The sequence below is a fragment of the Callorhinus ursinus genome, unplaced genomic scaffold (genome assembly GCF_003265705.2).
Source record: "Callorhinus ursinus isolate GAN/ISIS: 27379988/994484 unplaced genomic scaffold, GSC_fseal_2.0 scaffold27, whole genome shotgun sequence".
Taxonomy (NCBI): domain Eukaryota; kingdom Metazoa; phylum Chordata; class Mammalia; order Carnivora; family Otariidae; genus Callorhinus; species Callorhinus ursinus.
Window position 1 is genome coordinate 115,537 of NW_027397089.1, and position 18,340 is coordinate 133,876.

General features: G+C 39.0%; 1 protein-coding gene across 6 annotated transcripts in view; it reads right to left on the minus strand.

The window, feature by feature from the left end:
- Positions 1-18,340, minus strand: part of LRRK2 (leucine rich repeat kinase 2) — a 141,248-nt gene that overhangs the window by 24,028 nt on the left and 98,880 nt on the right. For all 6 annotated transcript variants that reach the window (XM_025879596.2, XM_073877694.1, XM_025879595.2 and 3 more), the window contains 3 exons: positions 15,357-15,457; positions 11,908-12,098; positions 6,042-6,202 (listed from right to left, as the gene is read on the minus strand). In XM_025879596.2, coding sequence (XP_025735381.2) covers positions 6,042-6,202; positions 11,908-12,098; positions 15,357-15,457 — 453 coding nt within the window. The remainder of the gene's footprint in view (positions 1-6,041; positions 6,203-11,907; positions 12,099-15,356; positions 15,458-18,340) is intronic.

Genomic DNA, 18,340 nt, shown 5'->3' on the forward strand with positions numbered 1-18,340 from the left:
TATTTAGCAACGACGGCCCTCAAAGACTAGAAATGCCAAGCACTAACTGAAATCCTAAGTGTACTGTTAGTTATATTAAGCTGTTCAAATAAGTCTTTTAACATGTGTCACTTCTTCCTCCAGCTAAGATGGAATAACAGGGACTAGATTTACCATCCTGCATAAAACAGTGAAATATCAGGCAAAATATATGAACCCCTGGACACTAGATGCAGGAGAGTGATCCCTGAGAAAGAGCAAACAAACAAGGTGAGTCCTCTCAGGACCCTACAGAGAGTTTCCAGCCCACAGCGCAAGGAAGGCAAACAAAAACAGAGCCTGACGCCCTCTAAGTAGAAAGAGCAGAAAGTTCAGGAAAGCAAAGGCAGCTAGAATGTGCAGGGCATTGTGTCCAGCTCTTTATATGAATCTCTCATTTATTTTTCACAACAATCCCCGAAAATAGATACTTTTATTAGGTACTATTGTTGAACCAAGAAAAGAAGCTAGGTAATTTCTCCAGCCTCAGCTAGTAAGCGGTAGACCAAGAATTCAAAACCAGACAGTCTGACTTCGCAGCCTATGTTTAACAGATTCCAGTCAGCCAAATAGTTCGCCAAGTCATATCTTATCTTTGTATCTCCAGAATCCACTGTGATGCCTAGAATATGTACCACTGAGAAAGAATAACTGAAAGTAATTGACATTGGTTTTTTTTTTTTTAATTTGGATGTAAGTCCAAACTCTATTCATATTTACTCACTCTCTTAACTTTTTGATTCTATCACAGGCTAATACTTTTAAAATCTCAAGTAAATACTTATCATCTTGTTAAAAGTTTTTCCATAAATAACATTTCCCCCCACTGTGAGACAGTACCAAAATTTGAGCTGTCCATCTTACCATCGATTCATGCAGGCACTAACACTAGTTATATAATGTAGAGATGGGAAACTTTGGCCAACAAATATTTTTCAATGACTCCCCATAACTGAAAGACTATATTATTTGGCATGATTTAAAAAGCCCTTCATGACCTAGAAAAGTGTGATTATGGGCTGTGTGTCAGAAATATTTGTGCGCTTCAAACACTGAAGCTGTTCTTGATTCTCATTCTAGACCAGTGACTCTTGATCTTGAATGCATATTGGAATTACCTGGAGATATTTAAATAACATCAATGTCTGGGCTCCATCCCAGACTTAGAACTTAAATCAGAATCCCTGCGGGTGAGGTCCCAAGACTCAAAAATTTGGAAGTTCTCCAGGAGCTTCTAACCTGTGAAGAGATTGAGAATTCCACTCCATGCCTACTAAAATGGAATGATAAATGATATAACCCCACTAGATACATTTTTAAAGCTCTACATGCTATCTAATACACAGCCAGCATTGAAAGACACTTAGTAAATAACCTTCCATCCTCCATCTATCACTTAGACCATTCGACTTTCTCGCAGTTATTTAAATAAGACAAGTCTATTATACCTTAGCGCCTTTTGCCTGGAATGTCTACTCTGGCTCTTTTATTTTTTTTTGTTTTCTCAAACTTCCAGCTTATCCTTTAAGATATAATTCCAGAATCAACTCCTATATGAAGGGAAGTCTGAAACTTACAACTCAGTTAAGTACTTGATCCTTTGTGCTCTTATCACTCTACCTTGAACTAAATCGCCTACTGAAACTGGCAAAGTGCTTTATGATTATTTTTTATAGCCCTATTTGTCTTGGCAGAATATGTGCTTTCTGGAGGGTAAAATTTACATTTATTCATGCACATTCCCCAAATTCATCACTAGAACAATTGCTAACATGGTTGAAGCAACTGCAATATATGAAGACTTATTCTATGCTATTTATGTGGATGATTTCATTTCACCCTTAAAACAACCCCATGAGGTAGGCATTATTTTTTTCTCATCAGAATTTACAGAAGTGAAAACTGAGCCCCAGAAAGCAAATCCTGATGAACACCACACAGTTATTAAGTAGTAGCACCAGTTTGATATTTGGCAAATAAGCAATAAATTTTTGCCAGATGCATGGAAGAAATGAATAAAGAATAAAGATAATTTTCCCTTGGAGAATTATCATAACAATCACAATATCAAAATAATTGGGAAAATACGATTCATTGTCTAAAAACTATTTTTAGAAATAACTTCTCAAATGAGCCTAAATTTTAACAAAAGCAATGAGTAAATAAGGAAAAGATCCATAGATCAAAAATATGAGAAATTTAGGGGCACCTGGGTGGCTTAGTCAGTTAAGCATCTGCCTTTGGTCATGATCTCAGGGTCCTGGGATCAAGCCCTGTGTCTGGGCTCCCTGCTCAGCGGGGAGTGTGCTTGTCCCTCTGCCCCTCCCACCACCCGTGCTCTGTCTGTCCCTCTCTCTCAAATAAATAATATTAAAAAATATATGAGAAATTTATGTTAAGTCAGACTATACATCACATAGTACACAGAAACATAGATTTTCTTTCCTTTTTTACTTTGAGAGAGAATACCAGTAGAGCATGTTTCATAATCTCTATCAGGTAATAGTGTATAACCAGAGAATAATGTTTTTATCTATCCAAAGACAACTGTATTTCTATAGATGTTGGCAGAATTGGAGCCATCACTCAGCATCCACCTCGGTCAACAGTGTCGCTGTCACAGGACCCAGAACTGACTGTCATTCTCAACAGGATATGATATAAATACATCCATTGAACTGAGTTTAAGTTGAAGCGCTCCAAATTATTTATAGTTGAAAGAATCCATCCCATATTTACCTTTCGAAATGTAAACAGACACTGCATCAGTCCTTGCCAATAACTGAGCTGTTTCTAACTTGCTTTCCATCTTTGATGCCACCTGGCAGGGGCCCTGCTCCCTGGTAGGTTGGATTTGAATCTTGTATGACCCTATAGACACTTCTAATGGGCCCTAAGCTTTGGTTGCCTTATCTGTAAACCAGGAATAGTAATAAGACCTATGTCAGACAGTCATAAGGATTAAATGAGATAATCAACCCACACAAAAGTCTAAGCACAAGGCAGCACAGTGTCCGTGCCACAAAAGGTTTGCTCCCATTCCCATCTTCTCTCAGAAAACAGTGATGAACCCACTTTCATATGCACACAACAGAGTGAATGCACCACAGTAAGGGTGAAAACATACACATACACACACACACAAGTTTAACAAATGTATGGTCTTTTGTTTCTCTAGAAGTTTCCAAGTTAAAGGTTATAACATTAAGAGATCCATTAAAAGGAAAAGACGGGAGACAACTGAAATCATATGAAAGGGGACAATTTTCTTCTTAAACATAATTGATTTGGAGAAGGAAAAGTTTGGTGATGGTGGTTAGCAGTGGTGACAGTTCCTGTTATTTAAAATTTGAGGCTGAGTTTAGGGCTGAGATAATCAGAAGTGCTTAACAATAATGAATAACATTAATAATAAAGAGAAGGTCCAGGATAATGAGAAAAAAAATGCTTACAATGTATTAAGCAGCCTCGGGGGAAAGGGACAGAACAGAAAGGATCAAGCTTTGGGTTTTTCTGTCATGAACTTTCTCCATTACGTATGTTACTGCACATTGATATAGCAGATTAAAAGGATCAGTAAAAAGTATCTGGCATGGCATGAAAAATCAACTGGTTATTGAACTCTAGGCAGGTTTTGACCAAAACCAGGAAGTCAGGTACTTAAAAGGAAGGGCCATGAGTCTGAACAGAGTTGAACTGAGTGGCTGCTGGCTGGCCTAGGCCGCTGAGGGAGGTGGCAGGTTTGAGGCCCAGAACACAGTCAACTGGGACCAGACAGATCCACTGTCCAAGTAGGTGGACAAGACCTCATCAGTAGGATTTCTACTACATGAACATCACGACTAGGCTGGGGTTTGGAGGGGGACCAAATTGCAGGCCTCAGTTGAATGGTCTGGCCCACCTTCATGTCACATGAGAGTCATGAGCAGATCTCACAAAAGAAGACCCCTAACCTGTGCCCACATTTTCTAAGTGGGAGTATAGGAAGCCTATGGAATTCCATCCTCTAAGATTCTTCTTCCACACCTGTACTTGACAACGTTGGCTGTTCATGGTCCCATCATTTTGCTTTGTTTATTTTGATTTTTTAGTAACTTAAGATAGTATATTTAAGCCATGTTAGAGTTGCATGTAATCTAGGAGAAAGATTTAGGATTTAAAGCCCAATAGTTCTGGATTCATTATTCATTTAGATTGAGTTCTTATCTTGACCATTTATTGCATGACTTCCTGCAAGTACAGAATCTTGCTACAGATGAGAAGGTAAAAGCTAACTTTCAGCCTTGGCATGAGGATAAGATACCATGTGTCTGATGTACCTGGCACTGAGCCTGATACACAGCTGGTGCTCAAGAGATAATCATTTTATTGTCATTAAACAACCCAGAGAAACTTGCAGCCATAATATGTACTTTGAAAGGTTTAGGAGAGGGCATACTCTACTTCCAACATAGGCTATGAATAACAAAAGAGAGGATATGTCTTTGGAGCAACAATAAAACCATGCATTGCAATCTGGGACTATATGCTTATCCAAGTTCATAAGTAGAGTGGGAGGCTGAGGGGGATGGGTAGAGAACAAGCTAGGATCTTCTGCCTTCTCAGATATCCCCCATTGTCTTCTGTCTTAGGCATGTGTTTTAACGGAGTGCCAATCATCAAGATGATGTAACTTTATTTACAAATAACAAACTGTACAAGATCTCTCTGAAGATGGAGCTGTTCCTCCAAACATAAGTTAACCCTCCAGTTTTCTATTCCTGCTCAAACTGAAAAGGCCAAAAGACAAGATATCTCTGTACAGAGCACTTGCCTTATGACTGTTTCTTACTAATCAGAACCTGAGATTCTGATGAGCCTGAGACTATCAGGAGAACAGGAGTTGAGAAAGGGACGGAGGATCCCATGGAGTAGACAGTAATGTGAAAGAACACGTCTAAACATAAGACTGTGCAAACACAAGAGCACAGGACTGGTAGAAAGTCAGTTAAGAGTAGAAGTAATAGGATTATTAGAACAGACATGACAAATAGGGGTTGCAGATAACCCTAAAAAGCAACATTAAACTTTAAGGCAATAAAACAGTGTCTGTGATTTCTGGAGACCATAGATATAATGATATCCAGAATAGGTACGTTTCACTTTAGATAGCAACCATGACTCTTCTGGCTATATAGGACCAAACAAAGAAACTATATTATTATTAAGTATTGAAGTATTAACTTATAAATTTTGAAGAAAGAAAACTGTAGTGCAGTGTTTAAAGGTTTTAACTCCTGTACCAAACTGTAAGAAGAAAGTAGGCCTGTATCAAGAACAGTACAACTGAAAACTCTGGCCCCAAGTCTCTATCTGAAACTCTTGGATCCACAAGTATTTAGGAATTTATATTTTTTCATATTTAAGAAAGTTAATAATGATGCACAAAACATAATTATAGAAACTCTCAGTAGGATCGGGGCCAGCACCCTGTACTCAAATGTGCCGTATTTCTGCCATGAAACATACACATATTTGCACAGAGTTTGAGAAATAAAGATCATAATAAGCATCAAGTTAGTTTGGGTCAGATTTTGCTGCCAAATCAGTTACTTAAAAAATTGGGGGTTTTCAAAGTTCTCTGGATTTTAGAGTTATGAGAAAGGGTTTGTGAACCTGCATTTGGTTTGCCTCATTTTTAGGTAAGTGTGAACAATACCTAGTTTAAAACGTTTTCTGTTCCTTTGCACCACCTCTAGAATATCTAAATATTTTAAAAATCCAACTTTTAAAAATATAATTTGTCATCAGTCTCTATTTTTTATTTGTTTTTGTCCCCCTGGAAAATTTCATCAGTAGATTTTTTTCCCCCTACAGACCACAGTGATTATTGACCACAATGTAGCAGTCACAATATTCACACAAGAAATATCTGTTCACAACATGATAGGATACAGTGTTCTCTTGAGTCTCCTGAACTTACAACAGAAGTCACTGGTTGTCCATCCCGAAGAAGGAATTAACAAGTCAACCTTCTCACCTACCTGGTGTGCCCTCTGACGTCTTTATCCCCATTCTACAGCAGTACTGAGCAATCCCATAGTCCGCAATCTTTGCAATGATGCCAGCATTGGGATACAGGGTGAAGAGCAGCACATTGTGGGGCTTCAAGTCACGGTATATAATCATGGCCGAGTGGAGGTATCTGCCAGAAAACGTACAGGCAGTGTCATTAAAATGTGATTATACTATTACAACTTCCGTCATTATTTCCTTAAATATGGATGTCCATTATGCAAAGCATCAAAATTTCTGTGCTAAATTTAACCCCTCTACAGAAATGAAGAGATATCATAGAAGGAAATTAAAACATACGAGCCAAATACTACAAAACAAGCTTATGCTTTTATTTTTTTTAAAGATTTTATTTATTCGAGAGAGAATGAAAGCGAGAGAGATCACAGAGGGAGAGGGAGAGGGAGAAGCAGACTCCGGGCTGAGCAGAGAGCCCGACCTGGGATGGTGGGGGAGGGGGCTCAGTCCCAGGCCCCTGGGATCATGACCTGAGCAGAGGCTTAACCGACTGAGTCATTTGGGCGCCCCAAGCTTGTGCTTTTAAAACCAACCAACAAACCAACAAAAAGCAGGTCAATCTTTATAAGTGAGTGATTTAAACTTTAAGGCACAACCAGTTCAAGCAAAGTACCAGCTTTTGGTCACTTTTCTTTTGTATACCTAAGAATTATGTAAAAGGAATTCTGAATTCCCTCAAAGATCATATGACTATTTCAATTAGTTTAAAATGTAAATATGTTAAATAAGAGTTGATCGCATTTTGTTATAACTCCATTTAATAGATTTGTTTCTTAAAACCATATAGAAGTTTATCTTAGCTTTTAAAATTCTCTCTATTCCATTTCTCTTTTGATATTTATTTTTCTCTGATTAAAATGTTTCCTAAATTTGGGGAAAATATTTTCACCTTTTTCAATAATAACAAATCAACATTAAAAAACCTAGCTCACTACCATTTGATCCAGCAATTGCACTACTGGGTATTTACCACAAAGATACAAATGTAGGGACCCGAAGGGGTACGTGCACCCCAATGTTTATAGCAGCAATGTCCACAATAGCCAAACTGTGGAAAGAGCCAAGATGTCCATCGACAGATGAATGGATAAAGAAGAGGTGGTATATATACACAATGGAATATTATGCAGCCATCAAAAGGAATGAGATCTTGCCATTTGCAACGACGTGGATGGAACTGGAGGGTGTTATGCTTAGTGAAATAAGTCAATCAGAGAAAAACATGTATCATATGACCTCACTGATATGAGGAATTCTTAATCTCAGGAAACACACTGAGTGTTACTGGAGTGGTTGGGGGTGGGAGGGAGGGGGTGGCTGGGTGATAGACATTGGGGAGGGTATGTGCTACGGTGAGCGCTGTGAATTGTGCAAGACTGTTGAATCACAGATCTGTACTTCTGAAACAAATAACGCAACATATTTTAAGAAAAAAGTAAAAGAAGAAGATAGCAGGAGAGGAAGAATGGAGGGGAGTAAGTCAGAGGGGGAGACGAACCATGAGAGATGATGGACTCTGAAAAACAAACTGAGGGTTCTAGAGGGGAGGAGGGTAGGGGGATGGGTTAGCCTGGTGATGGGTATTAAAGAGGGCACATTCTGGATGGAGCACTGGGTGTTATGAACAAACAATGAATCATGGAACACTGTATCAAAAACAAATGATGTAATATATGGTGATTAACAAAACAATAAAAAAATTTAAAAAAAAAGAAAAACCTAGCTCACTATCAATACCATAATCTGTTCAAAAATGTAATTTACTTTAAGCCCAATTCTATTATGAATTAAGATTAACAAAAAAACATTTTGGACTGAGAGTTGGAATGAGTAAAACAATGTCTTGGGAAAGGTGATCTTGGATGATGTTAAAGTCATTCCCCCTAGAGACTGATCCAATCAAACATAAGCAGTAGAGTTGGACACTGCAGGTAAAGATTAAAAAACAAAATAAAGTTTTAATCTTAACCAGGTCTTGTCCATTCTGTGCTCCAACAACTAAAGTAACTCCATTACCACCTTTCCTTACAAAATTCAGATCCCCCCTGCCCCCACTGTCTTCCCTGCTCCATGATGTCAAATTTGCTATAGCTCTCCACGTGATCTCACAGGTAAATTATGACTTATCCTGAAAGGACAATATTTTACAGAACTTAACAGAGGTAAATTTAAATCTTTTTTGTTTGTGGCTTTTGGTTTGGGTTCACATTATATCCATAAATATTTACTCCATTACCTACTACCATCACTGTTAGAGGGATCATGAGCAGAGTGGCAGCAATGCTAAGAAATTCCCACCGCACGATGGCCTACAGTGTATGTATCATTTAATTGCATCAGCTGAAGCAGAACTTTCTTTCTCTTCTAGGATGTAGTCAGGACATTTGACGTTAGGCCTACTCATTCTGCTCTACATATTTTTGGCTGAAAAATAAGATAAATGTACTAACGAAGTTGACCTTAACAATAAGTAATGGACTAGAAAGAAAAATTTACTAAGAGCTTACTGAAAGGCCATTAGTTACCCTTGACTTGCTGAAGAGAAAAGCTGGGAGATTAAGAAGAAAAAAGTTAAAGCCAAGTCATGTATAATTGAATAGCATCCAAATCCTTCCTAATGCATGCCTCTTTCAGAATATTTATAGAATATAGGCTCTCTCACAATACTTCTCAAAGGTTAAAAAAATAGTTAAACTTAATTTGAAATAATGTCAGTGGGAGGGAAAGATTAACTGGGTTAGTTAAAATGTTCAGTTATAGAATTTAATCTTAAAAAGTACAGTTTTAATAGCTTCTTACTAATAGACTAGCAAAATAGTTTTTGATATATTAACAAGTACAGATCTTGCCCTACTGAAAATAATTCAGCCATAATTTATGCATTATGTGACAATGATCACTGCCAAATATTTTATTAAAGTAAACTGGTCTAAATGCTGTCAGTCATTCTTTAATTGTGATATCACCAGTGTTGCTAGGAAAACCCTTTCCTGATAATTTAAAGTAAACTTTATCTCACCCTAAGTAGAATTATTCTAAAATTCTAAAAATGAGATGCATTCATTCATTTAACAATTATATATTGGGCATTTAAGAAGGTCAGTCAGTCACCAGGGGATATAAAGCCATCATTAAATCTCTGCTTTTGAGGAGTCACACTTTAGAAAGAGAGACAGGTAGTCAAACAGGGTTGCAGAACTGTGGTGAGTACCAAATGCTAGGAAAGCCAGAGGGAGAAAAACAGATGTAAAGATAGCAAAGCAGACTCGGCCACTAGAGTGTAACTTTTCAACCTTGATAAGATTATATATATATATATATATATAAAATCTCTGCCTTTGCCTCTTTAGCACCTAACACAAAGTCTTGCATAGAGCCAACTCAAGGAACACGTGCTAGAGAAGCCATCTCTTCATGGTGCAGTTGAGTTTCACTGTGGAGATGGTATATGAGCAAATTCTACAGGAAAATGAATTCTGTAGGCAGACAAATCTGGGGACAAACACCAAAACAGACATGGATGTCAATGAAAAGTCAAGACCTTCAGCATGATTAGAATGGCGAGTGAGGGCAGTGGAAAGGCAGGAGGATGGAGAGAAAGGAAACAGGCATACACAAAGAGTTTTGATGCTACTCCAAGGAGTTTAGACATACTTCACAGATAATTTGGAACTACCAGGGAATTTCAAGCATAATTAGATTTTTATTTTGGAGAAATATTCTGATAATTCCGATAATTCTCTAGACCAAGGCAGCAGTAATAGCATAAAAATCAATGAATCGATGAAAAAAGATAATGTGAAATAGTCAAAGACCTGGTGGTCAAATGGATACTTACTTTTGGGAGGAGAGGAATAGCCTAGATGTGACCACAATGCTCTTCGTCAGCAAGTGGGAGATACAAGGGAAAGAGCAGATTCATGGTAGGAGGACGTAGCAGAGAAAGGAAACTCGATTTTGTAAATAATGAAACATAGAAACTTATGGGAAATACAGGTGACCACATCTTCATAGGTAATTGAGAATTATGATTAAGAGCTTAGGGAGAGGACTGAATTAGAAATGAAAGCTAATAGTTGTAGGCACTACTGTAAAAGAATATGGGAATGTGAAAGAAGTTCTTATACATCCCTCTAAACAGCTCCATCATTTAAGGGACTCCAGAGGAGTGTGATTTTATTGTCTCTTTCTACCTCTGTAGTTATAGTTTTATGCTGAAATATATTTGAGGAGGCAATCCCTAATGCTGAGTTTTAAAAAATATACTTAGTGCTGGTAGAAGACAGAAAGCTACTAAAATCTACTAGCCTCTTATAAAGATCCAGAAAGTTGTCCCGGCATTAGGCTAAGAAGAAATCAGGCAAATTAAAGGAAAATATGCTGAGGTTTAATTTACTTCATCAGAAACTGCTGGATTTGTTATTTAAAGTCTCAGAGAACCAGAGTAAGTTATCTCAGAGATGAGGTCTTTCAAACAGTCGTGAATGAAAAATAGTAATTCTTCACTTTCCAAATAAACATTTTGGGAAATATGTGGAAGAATTAGGGGAAAATTAGGATCTGGTCTTAGTTAAATTAAGGAAAGCTACTGATCCAGCTCTGAAATACATGAGACTTTGTTGCACATTATCTAGATTAATTTAATACACGGTTCCCCCTGGTGTTCAAAAGCAGATATACCCAGCCAAACCCAAACCTCCACAACACTGTCTCATTAATAATCTGTAAGTTTTTCAGTAGTTTCTGGACTCTTTCAGAAAAGAGTTATTTTATGTTCTTGTTCTATTCTCTATACACTATCAAGTTATATCTTCTTGGTTTGGTTTTATTTGTTTATGAGCAGTGTTTTTGTTTTCCTTACCATTCATTCCATTTACATTTCTGGAGACTGCCTGAGAGGAAAAGACGCAGTCCCATATAGAGGAATAGGTACTGCTGTCCTCCCTCCCTCTCTCCCTCACTCCCTACTCTCTCTCTCCCCACTCCCTCTACTGCCAACAGATATTTACTGAGGGCCCACTGTCCCAAGTGCCAGGGATAGGAAGGTGAACAAGACGGCAAGTCCCTGCTATCGTGGCCCTGACATTCTAGTGACAAAGACAAACAATGAACAAACTTTTTGGAACGAAGGACTACTCCATGGTGAAATATGTACGTGAGGGCCAGTGGAGGAGGAGGAAATCCAGACTTTAATCTGGGAGGTCTTCAATTATCACAAAAGTCCTTGAAATGTTACGCATTAAGTATTAGTCACACACAGTTTACAGACTCTAACAAAAAGGGTTTCAGAGGTGTAAAATCACAGTTACTAAGTGTATGGAGTAGTGATTTCTCCCAGTCCCTTTGTCTCCAAAGACCATGGCCTTTCCACTCTCTTGTGCCTTCTGGGGCCAGCTGGCTACAGGGTTGGGTGTGCCCCTGATAGTCAAATCACTCCAGTCCCCTTCAGAAATACAGACCAATCTTTCCTTATTAGAATTATCCATGAGAACTGACACTTTCCTTGACACTTTGAAACCTAACATATTTTTTTAGGGGAAGGAGGACACTACAGCATTAACATCCTGAGCTGTGGAGCAGGACTCCTGGGTCCAAACTCTCCTTTCACTATCTAGGAGGTTCTGTGTGGCCTTCCCACTCTTACTTTATGAAATTACAAAATCTGATCAGGGAAATGGTAGTTCTTCCCTCAAGTTGTCTGTGAAATGTCACTGGGACCTAATGTTACTGGAAAGTGCTATTCTCCAAGCCTGGGAGTAAGTTCGGGCTCACTCTTGTCACATACTGAGTAGAAAACCCCATGACCGAATTAATTACCTCAAGCCATCAGCCACATGCAGTGCAATCCTGTGCTGCAGGGTTCTGGTGAGACTTCCTTTGTCCTGCTGAAGCAAGCGGTCCAGCGAACCCTTGGAGGCCAACTCCATCACCAACATGCGAGGACGAATCCCAGCCGCCAGCAAAGATATTAAGCTGGGGTGGTGGAGGTGGCAAAGGACCACCAGCTCCTGGGAAAGTAAAAAACAAAAAACGTACTACAGCCCCAATATCTCCTTCCTAAGTGTCTCGACACTTTGGGCATGGTTTTCTCTGGGAAACTGGATTACAGCAAATGTTCCATTTCTTCCCTGGTCTTTTTGTATTTTCCACATATTCAGGAATAAATGGCTTTTTAAAACTGTATTTTGAACAAACATGTTAAGTTCTGTCTTTCCTTTTGCTCTGTGTTTTTCAGGAGATTTAATGCAGGGACAGTCCACACACTGTGGTTACACTACCAGGTCATGTCGTTCTTACCTAGTGAATCCTACTTGGCCACGGAGTACTCCTCGGCCCAGGATTCTGAGCAGCCGCTTCTAATCAACTGCAACTAGCAGGTGAGGTACAACCTGCCTATCATTAATGGTTCCATGACTAGACAAGTTTCCTGAGAGTGTCTAAGCCCACAGGGATATAAGGTATCACTCCTCCTGAAAACTGTCTAATAACTTCCTATTACTTTTGGATTAAAACCCCATGTAACTTACACAGCCTTCAGGGCCTGATCTGACCTGCCCCCAGCCCATCTCTCAAACCCTCTAAGCTTAATGCTGCGTTCTTCCACCACACTGGTGTCCATTCAGTTCTCTGCACGTGCCCGGCTCCTTCATTCCAGCCGCAAGGGCTTTGCCCACGCTGATCCTTCTGCTCTGAACCCCTTCACGCTTCACAAGGCGAAGGCTTCTCCTCATTCCAATCTGAGCTCAAACACTTATTTTCTCAGAGGACCTGCCTTGAACCACCCTCACTAGAGCAATCACCAGCTGCAACAACGTCTCCCCGAGGAGTCAGAGATACCATTTTAGCTTGAACAGAGAGGACTCCATTCTGATGTAGCCCTCTTCCTAGCCCACATCCTGTGGGCTTTACAATCTCCTTTACTGATACCGTGGACTGTGAATGCCATACATACTTCACTCTGTATATTTCACTTTACCCTGAAACCCAAATTTAGTTAAAATTTATAGTTCATGTGATATTAAATTGATTAATGTTTTAAACTGTGATTTCTGCAGAAGCTCTGCCTCTTAGCAATCAGCTTCAAAGTCTGGAGTATCAGTGCCAACTGCCTTTGTCAGGAAACGGGAGTGTGGAGAATTCTGCAAGCTGAAGAAGAAAAGCTGAATACCCTGAGCAGGGATTTTCCAAGAACAAAAGCTCCAGACTGCAATCATATTTCCTTAGTGGATAAAAATCTTTTTTTCCTCTGTCTGATCAGCTCAGTTGGTTCAAACTGAGAAGCAGCCAAGTTAGGTCTGTTCACTTTCAGAGGCCCAGGCAGAAAGAAGCCTAATTCAAATTTTCTATCCTCAAAAAGCGCTCACTGATTTCAAGGAGAAAGGAGCAGGAGACTCTAATGATCAGCCCCAGTTCATGACCACTGGTAGAATGACCCTCAAAATGCAGCATCAGATACTGAAGTGCTTTCCTTTTCTTTCCTTTTTTTTTTAAGATGTTTATTTATTTATTTATTTATTTATTTATTTATTTATTTATTTATTTAATTGACAGAGAGAGAGAGAGAGAGAGAGAGAGACAGCGAGAGAGGGAATACAAGCAGGGGGAGTGGGAGAGGGAGAAGCAGGCCTCCCGCAGAGCAGGGAGCCCGATGCGGGGCTCGATCCCAGGACCCTGGGATCATAACCTGAGCCGAAGGCAGTCGCTTAACCAACTGAGCCACCCAGGCGCCCCTCCGTTATTTTTTTTTTTTTTTTTTTTAAGAACAAGCACGGGTGCCTGGGTGGCTCGGTCAGTTAGGCATCTGCCTTCAGCTCAGGTCATGATCTCAGGGTACTGGAATCGAGCCCCACACTGAGCCCCGTGTCAGTCTCCCTGCTCAGCAAGGAGTCTGCTTCTCTCTCTTCTTCTGACCCTTCCTCCTCCACTTGTGCTTTCTCCCTCTCTCTCTCTCTCTATCTCAGATACATAAATAAAATCCTTCAAAAAAAACAACAAGCACATTACGCACTCTACTGCTACTATTTCTCCTATTATTTCCTTGGGTCACCGAGCTGCCTATACACTACTCAGTCCTGTATACATTCTTAGTGTTCTGATTTTCAACAGGGTTCCCTGAGCACTGCATAAAATTTGAAACATATATTATAGACTAATGATCAAGGTTGAAAATCAATTTATACAACCAATTGCCTACAGATTGAAAGAGACTGTGCCCAGATCTGCTTCATAGACTTGCTTCTATATGTAAAATGTTTCTTAACTTATTTCTAGAGCCACAGTGTAACTTCTGATAGTACTAACAAAATTACTCCAAGATATTTTACACAGACATGGAATTATTTTCATTATCCAGAATAACTAATATATTGTAATTGTGCCTTTTTTTTTAAAGTTTACACAAGTCATTTAGTTTCAGATTTAGGCAGAAATTACTTTTCTTTTTTTGAAATTTTTTAAATAAGAATGCATAGATTTTTTAAAAAATACAGTTGAATTCTGGCATACGATTACAGAATTCAAATTGGATTTTACCTTTGCTCTCACCCTGACTCACTCTCTCATTCCTACTGTCAGGAAAGACTCAGAAGATAGAATAAATCCCCAGGAGTACTCAACATCAGAGACAGTACCAGAGTGACCACCGATGGCTTTGCATTCAACATCCACTCACTTTTCTTTCTTCCTAAGGGTACCTTGATTTTTGCTGAGTTATCCAACCCTCACCCAAGCAGACTATGAATTTTAGGGGGTATTGACCCCAGCTCCAGCCTCAGGAAAAGGTGGGACTATTCTAAGTAATACCATCCCCACATTACCATAGAGATTGATTAAGTGACACAGGCCTAAGTCATTCAGTGCACAGCACCATCCTGAACACAAAGTGCTTATGGAGAAAAGAACATGTGATAGAAGTGAAACCAAGAGAAATTTTTAAATGAGCCACTGTGTATACGATTTGAGTTCCTCTGAAATACAGGACCTCAAAAGAGGTACCCTCTTTTCTTCTATACTTGGGGTGTAACTGTGATGACTGGGACAAGAATTCTCAGAATACTGTCTTTTCTCCATTTTTCAAGAGGAGAAACAAAACAAACTTTTTTTTTTTTACTCCATGAGGAAAGGACAAAGGTGGGATTTCGTAACTAAACTCAGGTAGACTTGGGGGAAATGTGGTCATTTTGCATTTTCACAACCACATGCAAAACCAGAGTTCCAGGAGATTACCAATGTCCAATGTAATGCAACAATACTATTGGATTTCTTACTTGTCTTAACAGTCTAAGTGATGTATGTTTATTGAAAATCTTCACAGCCACTTCTTCTCCTTCATAGGCTGCTCGATAAACAGATCCAAAACTGCCATCACCTTTTGAAAAGAAAGTACAAAGCACTTCAGTTAATCTGTCCAAGCAGAAAAGCTAGATAAATTATATTGGTTGTAATTACATATGTTGTAAATGTGAACAGAAATCTGACCCATTTGTTTCATTGAATCAATTCTCCTTTGATGCTTCCTCTTCCTTCTTCTACTCTGTGAACCATGATGCACCTAAAGATTTTGTTCCAGCCTTCCCGTCTTCTGTCTATATTCTCCCCACTCAACTACCTCACCAACTCCTTAACTTCATCTCTTTGTATATGTTGAGTATTTCACATCTTCATCTATAGCCACAAGCCACCTTCTGAACTCTATCCTATATTTACAACTTTACATTGGAGATCAGTGGCCTGCCCCTCCAAATCTCAACTATGCTCCATTGGAAGCCACCCTCATCATCTTGTCTCCAAACTGGTTTTTATTCTGCCTTATATATCTGATTAAAAAAAAAAAAACAACCCTCTTTTCACGGTCATTCTAGGGTCAAAACTGAAAAATCATCTTAGTTCTTTGCCCCTGCCTCCTTTCCATTTCCATTTCCACCGCACCCACTTGATGCCCTTGGTGCTTTCTGCCTAGACTGTGGTGGCCTCCTGAGTTCATCTCCCCCAGTGCAGTCTACCTCTCCTACAAAATCAATCTCCCTATAATTACACTTTGATTGTGTCACTCTCTTGTTCAAAAACAAATTATGCTACGCTGTCTACTAAGTAAGATCCCAAACCAGGGACAAATCCATATTGTAGCTCCGAATTCCCCTTGTGGTTCTCTTCCTGTCCTGCTGCTCATTCTCTGGGCTCTAGCCCAGTGGTTCCCTCAGTTTGGGCTGCACAGGACATCCGAGGAGCTTTCTAAAAACACCAATGTCTGAGTCCACCCTCAAAGATTCTGACCTAATTAATCACAGGAGTTACTGGTCATTACGATTTTTTTTTCTTTTAATTCCCCAGGTGATAATAATGAACAACCAGGGTTGAGAACAACTGTTCTGGAAAACTGGAATAGCCAAAATTTCCTGAACATGCTTTGTATCTTCAGGCTTCCATACCCTTGTTCTGCGGTCACTTAAAGAGCTGTGCTGCTCCATCATCTCAACCTCTTGGTGTTTATCAAGTCTGTAAAGCACAATTCCGATTGAGATACCAAAGCCTGAGAAATCGACCATCATCAACTCCATGGACTATTACTCTTCACTGACATAAAACATATCCTTATTTGTACAGTATTTATGGTTCTCATATAGTACTTTGAAATACAAGCACTTGATCGACATAAGTGAATGAACTCAAAAAAATCTACAGAGAAACAGAACAATGTTGAGATCTGTTATTTCTAAGTGGTGAAATTATATATCTAAGAGAAGCTTAGATTTTTGTATTTTTTAATATTTTTGTTTTTGTATTGTGTATTTTCATCTCCCTAAGTATATGTAAGCATATATTATTTTATGCTCAGAAACACTGTACATTAAGAATAAAAATAGTATTCATTTGAGCATATGTCATATTTCTACTAGATTGTAGACATGCTAAAAGTATTGTCTGTATATTTTCAGCCTTGGTATCTTCCCATCCCTTCCCTCCAGTACACAATATCCAACTTCTAAAACCATTATTTAATACTGATGGTATTGAGAGTTTTGGAGAGAAAGGAAGCCTATCGGATCAGTTAAGTATTTGAATCAAAGCAAGATTGGGCAAACAGGAGAGGAAAAAGAGAAAGAAAACAAGTGGAAGGGGAATGGAGAGAAAGGGCAAGACAGATGGACACTTAATAGATGCTCCTGTTCTGGTTCCCCTCAATCTGGACAGCTATCAACAACAAAGAAAAAACAAAACAAATAATACATTATATGTTAATAAAAAATTAAAAAAACAACAACAAAGAAAAAACAAATAGGCAGAGAGAAGACATACACTCTAAGGAGACATAAAATTTCAGGTGAGAGGAGTACAGAGCTCTAATTTTTTAAAGTCCTTCCCTATTTCAGAATCACTGCCATATTAAAATGGAGCATGGACTGTCATCTCAGATGGCTAACAGTAAAAATAAGGTTAAGGACTGTTATCGTGCATTTGTGACACCAAAGTATTTTCAAAAGAAACTTGAAGGCAAGGAAACCTTCCTAATACCATCAGATCACACCACTGAAGTACCTTTCTATTGCGGCTCTCTGGAAAAACAGTCCCCTGAAGAGGAAATACACCTCACAACTCCTCAAACAGACACATAAAACCCCACACCTGTGCATTTAAATTCTTTTCATAAAACAAATCTATTAATATTCACAAGTCTATCAAGAAGTGTCATATAGTAACTGCTATCTTGGAAGGAAAGTGTTAACTGAAGGCCTGAAATTCACTCCCGCCCTACAAGGAAAATGGCAAGGAATGATCTCTATCACATTACCCTAGCATAAAAATATTGGGAATTCTCTGATTATAAAATGTTTTTAGAAGGATATATCTCATTTGTTTAGATCAGTGATTCTCAACTAGGGTGATGTTGCTCGCCTACCCCTACTCTCTACCTTTTGCAATGTCTGGAGACATTTTTGATTGCCACACCTTGGGGGGGTGGCGGGGGGAGGAGATACCACTGACATCTAGTGGGCAGAGGCCAAGGCTGCTACTAAACATCCTACAATGGGGGACAGCTCCCATAACAAAGAATCACTCAGTCTAAAACAGCAACAGTGCAGAGTTTGAGAAACCCTGATCTAAACTGTAAATAAACATGGAATTTATGGGTTTATGGGATGTGAGACTGGAAAATGGGAGTATTATATAAACACTTTCCTCTGTGTAATTAATGGGATACAGAACACAGGTGCTTTTGGAGGTGGTCAAAGGTAAAAACTTCCAGTTATAA